The 8,275-nt window shown below is 40.1% G+C and overlaps 1 protein-coding gene across 1 annotated transcript; it reads left to right on the top strand.

The window, feature by feature from the left end:
- Positions 1-392: 392 nt before the first annotated feature.
- Positions 393-5,018, top strand: LOC140177320 (uncharacterized). The gene is made up of 2 exons (XM_072210452.1): positions 393-1,263; positions 4,577-5,018. The coding sequence occupies exon 1, from the start codon at positions 418-420 to the stop codon at positions 1,180-1,182; it is 765 nt and encodes a 254-aa protein (XP_072066553.1). The 5' UTR covers positions 393-417; the 3' UTR covers positions 1,183-1,263; positions 4,577-5,018.
- The last annotated feature ends 3,257 nt before the right edge of the window (positions 5,019-8,275 follow it).

The raw sequence follows: 8,275 nt of genomic DNA, 5'->3' as shown, positions 1-8,275 counted from the left end.
AATGAATGCAATCAAGATAATTTAATGGCCTTGCAAAGGCAATGGATGGCGGATCTGGATAAATTTAAGGGATTTAATGATAATGCAGATTTTGGGGGATTGGATGAATGTATGGAGTGTGAATCTGAGAAAACTGTTACACAGCTATGTTTTGAAAAAAGAAGTGGGACCAAACAGTTAGTGGAAGTTCTTCACGGTGGGGATGAGACAAATGTGGTCTTTCAAAAGAGGGAGGCCCACCAGGTGTGTACTAAAGCTAAGCAGTAGATGGGGCTTTCAACTAATGGGCTTGAAAAAGGATGTTGTATTCATGGGTTGCTGGATGGAGTCCAATCTCATCAAGTATGTGGTCCCCAAGGAGAGCTGAGTGGGATAGGAGTCCACCAAGGAGATGCGCGTGAGGCTGGGCCAGGTGTCATGCGCCCTCATGGATCTGGGCATGGGAAGAACGAGGAGGCATTTCAGGAAGCACGGTGTGCAGTCTTAGCTGGTTCGGGTCAGGAGCATCCTCGCGGGTCAGGGTTGGAGAAGCAGGTTAGGCCATCCTTGCAACTAGAGTGCGGATCTGGGCCGGGTCAGACTCCTCCATGCATTCCCGGGTTGAGGACGAACAAAGATGTCTCACCCAGGGGCGCTTTCAGCGAGAACAGCTGCGCGACGCCTCCCTTGGTGAACGAGATGAATGACTGGGGTTACCCACTTCCCTGCGCGTCGAGGAGAGGTGCTGCCGGCTGTCCTGGCGGCGCGACTGGCCGGCCTGGCGGAAGAGTGGAGGATCACAGTCAAATCCTGGTACATTGCACCGGTGTGGGAGACGTGATAACAGTGAACTGGAAAAAATTGGTTGGTTTTGAAGACGAACCGGAAGTGGAGGAAATTGTTGATGACGTAAGTGGCTGGTCTAAACATTGCTCTCAACGCACGCTATCTCCGGGAAAGTTGAGCGGATTGAAAGAGATAGAAGGGGAAAATAAAGGTATGGGTCAAGGCAATGCGACTGAACGGTGTTATGAGGATGCAGGATCAAAGGCAGAAATTGAACACGCAATACCAGATGTTGATCATATGGGTACGCAGGCAGGCCAACTAGTTGAGAACAAGGAAATGTTGAAGCTAGCAGTGGAGTCCGGTGTGGTTTTTTATGACGACGAAGAAGATCTTATGGAAATTCTACAAAGTTAGAATGAAGAAATCGCAGCAAAAAGGAAGATGGCGAAACAAAAGGAGAAAGCAAGGAGGAGCAGGCCCAAACAAAATAACAAGGTGTGTAGAAATTATTATAAATGATTTATAGTTGTTGGAATGTTAGAGGCCTAGGAGGGTATGGAAAGTGGAGTATGGTGAAAGAGTTGAAGAAAAAATATAGATTGAATATGTTAGGTTTGATTGAAACCAAGAGAGAGGCTGTGACTAGATTTGATGTAGCACGCTTATGGGGTTGTGATACGGTGGATTGGGATTTTGTGGAATCTGTTGGGGCATCGGGTGGTTTATTGTTAATGTGGGATAAATTTTTATTTAAAAGATTGAACTGTTATAAAGGGAATGGCTGGCTGTGCGTTGAAGGTGTTTTGACAAAAAATAATTTCAAATCTGCTTTCTGCTTGGTGTATAGTGCACATGTTCGAAGTGAGAAACTAGTGATGTGGGAGGAGTTAAGCTACATGGTCGGTCTTTGCCAGGTTCCGTTCTATTTCATGGGAGACTTTAATGAAATACTAAGGTTGGAAGAAAGGAAAGGCGCTACTAGTCTACCGGCATCTGCAGAGGATTTTAAGGAATGGGTACAAGATTTGCAGCTAGTCGATCTACCGTTAACTGACCGAAAGTTCACATGATTTCGAGGTCGATCTTGCAGCCGCATTGATAGGATATTGGTCAGTTTGGAGTGGCTTGAGGAGTTCCCAGATACTCACTTAAAAGGAGGACCAAAGGGACTATCCGACCATTGCCCATTGATTTTAGAAGAGTCCAGAATTTGTGCGGGTCCAAGACCTTTCTGAAGTTTGGATTCCTAGTTTACTCATGAAGGATTTCTGAAGTTGGTAAAGGATGAGTGGAGGAATTTGGGAGATGGCATGTTTACAAACAAGCTAAAGGCGCTGACAGTACCGCTCAGGAGATGGCATGCGGCTAATTTTGGGGACATGGACAACAAGATAAAAGAAGTTTGAGGAAGAGATCAAGAAGATTGATGATAAGGTTAGTGCTGGCAGTTATGATGGAACAATGGAGGCTAGACATAAGGCTCTGGTGACTTGTTGTGCGAAGTGGTATGTCAGAAAAGAAGTGCATTTGAAGCAAATGTCCCGATCTAAGCATGCTAGAGATATGGACAAGAACACTAGGTACTTCCATAACATAGCATCGGCAAGAAAGAGGAACAACAGAATTGATTCTTTAGTGATTAATGGAAGATTGGTTCGGAATCAGGCCAGAATAAAGAATGCGATTATGGGTTTTTATAAAGAGCTGTATAGACAGGAGCAGGCCCCTTTAATTGGGATCCGTGATGGACTGGTCAAGCAGATTACTAGCGAAGAGGCAGCAATACTAGAGGAAATGCCGTTGTCGGAGGAGGTACGAGAGGCAGTTTAGGATTGTGAGTCCAGTAAAGCTCCAGGTAGTGATGGCGATAACATGAACTTCATAAAGAAATGTTGGGGTGAGCTTGGTCAGGAGTTTACTGCAGCTGTGTTGGGCTTTTTTCAGATTGCTAAACTACCAACAGATGTTAATGTCACTTGGGTGGCACTAGCTCCAAAATTTGAGGGGGCCAAGGAGATCAAAGACTTAAGACCGATTAGTATGGTTGAATGTGTCTATAAGGTGATATCCAAAGTGCTAGTAAGAAGAATGCGATCAGTGATGCCACATCTAGTGGGGGAGACTCAGTCTGCATTTGTAAAGGGTCGCAAAATACATGATGGTGCCCTCATTGCTTGTGAGACAGTCCAATGGTTTAAGCTGCGAAAGAAACAAGCGGCAATTGTTAAACTGGACTTTCAGAAAGCCTATGACAGAGTGAGATGGAGCTTTGTGGATATAGTACTGCAGAAGATGGGTTTTGGTCTTAGATGGAGGACCTGGGTGAAGGAATGTGTGACTACAGCATCTATGTCATTGTTAATCAATGGGTCACCAACCAAGCCGTTCAAGATGGAGAGGGGCCTCAGGCTAGGCGATCCACTCTCCCTTTTCCTGTTTGTTCTTATTGTTGATGTTCTGTACAGGATGGTGGGGGACGCGGTTAGAAATGACAGAATTTCTCCACTGCTGGTGGGAAGGGACAACATAGAATTGTCGCATCTCCAATTTGCAGACGACACAATTCTTTTTTGCCCACAGAAAACGGAGATGCTAGTGAATTATAAAAGGCTCCTGCGTTGTTTTGAGTTAATGTCTGGCCTGAGTATCAACTTTGAGAAGTCGAGCCTAATTTCAGTCAACTGTGAGAAGGAATGGGTGACGAATATGTGTGGTCTGTTGGGATGTGCCGAAGCGGTTTTACCTGTCAGGTATTTAGGAATTTCTCTTGGTGCTAATCCTCGATTGGTGAAGACCTGGAAACCAATCCTAGACAAGGTGGAAGACAAGCTGAACTTATGAAAAGCTAGATCTCTCAACAAAGTGGGTAAGTTGGTCCTCATAAAATCTGTTCTAAATAGTCTACCGGTTTACTACTTAAGCCTGTACAAGATGCCAAAGGGGGTTGCAGAAAAGATCATTGGACTTCAAAGAAGGTTTTTGTGGAGTAAAGAAGATGGGAATAATGGGATACCATTGGTGAAATGGGAGGTAGTTCAAGCGCCGAAAAAGCTAGGTGGCTTGGGGGTGGGAGATGCTCTAATTAGGAATGCCTCGCTTCTATTCAAGTGGTGGTGGCACTTTTCAAAGGAGGATTGCCCACTTTGGAAGAAGGTTGTTTGCTCTTGTAATCAGTTGGACCCAACTGTTATGTTATCAAGCCAACCTCTGCCATCAAGAGGGGGGGCGTGGAAAGATATCTGCCAGCTTAATATTAAGGAGCAACAGGCAAGAGATATGATGATCAGGGGTCTGTCCATGGAGGTTAGAAATGGCAGAAACATTCATTTTTGGGAGGATACTTGGTTACAAGGTGGCTCTTTGATAGGGGACTGTGGGTTTTGGGATGGGCTAGAGTGGGTATGGGACTTTCAATGGAGAGAACTCTTCCAATGGGAGTTAGAGCTGCTCAATCAACTTTAAGACTGGTTACGAGTTGTGAGGTTATCGGTTGATAGAGAGGATTCAATTGTATGGAAATTTGATAAAAATGGTGTTTTTTTCTACTAGTTCTTTTGTGCAGGTGCTACAGCAGGAGACTCTCTCAGCTGACATCATGAGTTACAACTTCACAAGCTCCATTTGGAGAGGCTTGGTTCCTCCAAGAGTTGAGCTATTTGCTTGGTTTGTTCTAGTAGGCAGGGTCAACACGAAGGAGAGGCTGAGTAGACTTGGCATTATTAATCATCATGACAATATGTGTGTGTTGTGTAAAAAGGACATAGAATTTGTACATCATTTATTTTTTACTTATGAGTTTACGTGGCAGGTGTGGTGTGCATGGTTGACGTTCACTGATAGAGCTTGGACCACCCCGGGAACCGCTAAAAAGTTCTTTGAGAGTTGGACTGGAGTAACAGGTGGGAAGTTTGAGCAAAAGAAATGGCTGATAGGATTCTGTGCAGTTATTTGGAACATCTGGTTAGAGCAGAATAGCAGAGTTTTCCAGAGAGTAGAGACAAGTGCTGAAGGAGTTAAGATTCTGTCCTTCTTGAGCTATAAGGAATGGTGTGGAGTGGATCCGTTTGGTTGTTGATGGCAATGCCGGAGATGACAACGGATTACAACTTTTCTTTATGTTTATGGTTTATTTTTGTTGTTCTTAGTTTCTTTTGCCCCACTTTACTGTGTTGAGCTACCTATGTTCAAAAAAAATGTTTGAGTAGTTTAAAAGAATATATCTTAAAAACAAAAATGTTTAATTAAATAAAGGAATAGATAAATGTATACATAAATAATTACACGGAGAACAAAAGTACATAATAATAATTTAATGAGTTAAATATAATAAATTATATGTTCTGCTAATATCATTGTGTCATTTCATTAATGTTTCTACTAATTGGGGATAACAAGTGACACGTTTTGTCCCAGGTAGCACTATATAGTTATTGATTGACCTCAAAATTTTAGAAATAAAAGTAATTAAAAATAATAAAGTTACATCTTCTACATCCTCTTCGCATAAGTTTAGATTGGAAAATTTGTAAATCTTATTGGACAAAAATATTCACAACTCAACAAAGGAGAACATATACTAAACTTGTGCTAGTGCTTGTAGTGGCTTTTCTTCTATATTGAAGAATAAGCAGACGAAGAAATTTAATTACAACAACGACAAGTGTTTTTTTGGCCTTGATGTAGTGATGCTCGAGTTTAATGAAACCCAGGAAGAAATGTCTGTTATGGGATATATGTCGTTGCTTGTTATTTTGTTTTTGATGAAAATTTTGCTATGCAACTTCTATGAAATAGCTCAATTTGTTCTTTGATGAATCCATGCAGAAGGTTGACGTTAGGTGCAATTATTTCATTTGGACTTATGAAATTAGTGACGTTGGAAAAATTTGAAAAATTCAAAAAAAAAAAGTGAAGAAATCCCATGAAAGGATGGATGTCAAAACAAGACAGAAAAGCTGACTTTGGGTTCAAAAGATGAAAACATGAAGCATATGTTAAAAATAATTGCTGAGTGATGCAGATTTTATAAACCACAAACTATCGACAAGTGCACCGGATCCTACCAAGTAATAAACTCATGGTGAGTGAGTGTCGATCTCACGAGAATTAACGGATTAAGCAAACAATGGTCAATTGATTATTCTAGTCAGACAATCAAGAATAAGTGTTTCAATAATAAATAGTATAAAAACAGAAATTTTAACAAAAGCAAATTGGTTGAGAAAGCAAGATGATAAATATAGTTAAAGTGTCAGAAATGTTCACTGAAGAACGAAACTCTCGCGCGATCTAGAATTTTCACAATAAATTCGCGTTGTAAGTATAGCTTCTAGACCGACAAGAATTCCTTTCTTACAAAAGTTTTGGTTGTCACAAGTAACAAACCCCTTAAAAATTGATAACCGAAGTATTTAAACCTCGGGTCGTCTTCTCAAGGAACTGCAGGGAGGTGTTCTTATTATTGGTTATGAGTCTTGTAAATTGGGGGTTTTGAAAGTAAGGAAGAAGTATGACAAGTAAAATAAATAAATAACTATAAAATAAAACTCTTGGCAAGGTATAAGAACTGGAAGTCCTATCCTAGTTATCCTTATCAACGGTGATGAGAATTGGGTTTTAATCCCACTTAGTTAAGTCAAGTGGACTAATTAGCTTGATCCTCAAGTCCTAGTCAATCCCTGTGGGAAGACTATCTTTAGAGCGATCTAGATCAATTAGTAATCTGCCAATTTCAACCACTGCTTTATTTGATAACTCAAGCATCACCAATTACTTAACCAGAGCCAAAAGGGAAGAGAATCTACTCGAATGAAAATAATTTGGATAAATCGAAAGCATTCATAGCATAAATAAAACAATTTTATAACTGAAATACCTCAAATTATATTAAATAAAATATTCAAATCTAACATGGAAAAGTTCATAAATTAAATTGGATAAATAAATAAAAGAAAAATTGAACCTGATAAAAAGAAACAATCCTGAAAGCAAAGAAATCCTAAATCCTAATCCTAAGAGAGAGAAGAGAACCTCTCTCTCTAAAAACTACATCTAATCCTAAAAATTATGAATTATGAGAACATGATTATGAATGGATGCATTCCCCCACTTTATAGCCTCTAATCTATGTGTTCTGGGCTAAAAACTAGGTCAAAAACAGCCCAGAAATCGCCCCCAACGTATTCTGGTACGTACAGGTCGCGGGAAAGTGACGCGGAAGTGTCGTCCACGCGTTTGCGTGGATTGCGTTTCTGCCAGGTCACGCATCCGCGTGATTTACACATTTGCGTCGCCTGGCGTTGGGGCAGCTATAGCAAATTATATATCGTTGCGAAGCCTCGGACGTTAGCTTTCCAACGCAACTGGAACCATCTCGTTTGAACCTCTGTAGCTCAATTTATGATCGTTTGAGTGCGAAGAGGTCAAGCTGGACAGCTTAGCAATTTTTTCAACTTCTTATATTCCTTCCATTTTTGCATGCTTTCTTTCCATCCTCTGAGCCATTCCTGCCTTATAATCTCTGAAATCACTTAACACACATATCAAGGCATCTAATGGTAATAAGAGAGGATTAAACATAGGGAACATAAGGCCAAAGAAGCATGTTTTCAATCAAAGCACATAGTTAGGAAGGCAAATGTAAAACCATACAAATAGTATGAATAAGTGGGTAAAGAGTTGATAAAAACCACTCAATTGAGCACAAGATAAACCATGAAATAGTGGTTTATCAACCTCCCCATACTTAAAGATTGCACCGTCCTCGGTGCATGCTAAGATGTGCAAGTGGATGGGATTTGTGGTTCCTCAGCTGGGGCTCTTTTTTGTTCCTTTCCTTGCTGGTGGTTTGGGAGTAGCTTTCTCTTTACCCTTCTTGGTGGTCATCCTGAAAAGGGAAAAAGAAAGTAACTTTTAAAGCTAAGGGTTAGAGCAAGGAAGAGAGCGGGAAAGGTGGTAATCAATGCACATTAAAAGATGAATGATGTTAACACATGGTCATGACTACATGTGAAAAATCATCAATGGAAATATAGCAAGTGCATATGATGACAATTAAATACAAGGTGTTTATTGGCATGCAGGCAAAGGCATGAGTAGCATAGATCAAGCATTCCATGTCCAAGTTAGATTATCAAGTCTTTCAAACTAACAACATGTTTGTAATAACAATTATATTTAATTAATAAAATATAAAAAGAATTTTGTGAAAAGCAAGCATTTAGAGTAGTAGAATAAAAGAAATCTGAAAATAGTGCACAATACCATACGGGCGTTTTCACGAACACATAGCATGCATGGTAAATAAGTTATTGAATGTATTAAATTGAACATGCAAGCAACCCTTTAAAAAGTAATATATAATTGTCAAACAATTCCTTTAGTAATCCACAAGCAAAATATAGAAAATAATGACCCAAATAAATTTCTAACACCAATGAAAATAATGCAATGAATGAAAGTATGCAAATAAATTAAATGAAATAGAAAGAGATGAAGAAGAAGAAAG

This window comes from Arachis hypogaea, chromosome 12, assembly GCF_003086295.3.
Source record: "Arachis hypogaea cultivar Tifrunner chromosome 12, arahy.Tifrunner.gnm2.J5K5, whole genome shotgun sequence".
Lineage (NCBI taxonomy): Eukaryota > Viridiplantae > Streptophyta > Magnoliopsida > Fabales > Fabaceae > Arachis > Arachis hypogaea.
Note: the sequence above shows the minus strand (reverse complement) of the source record. Positions and strands in the feature narration are given on the sequence as shown.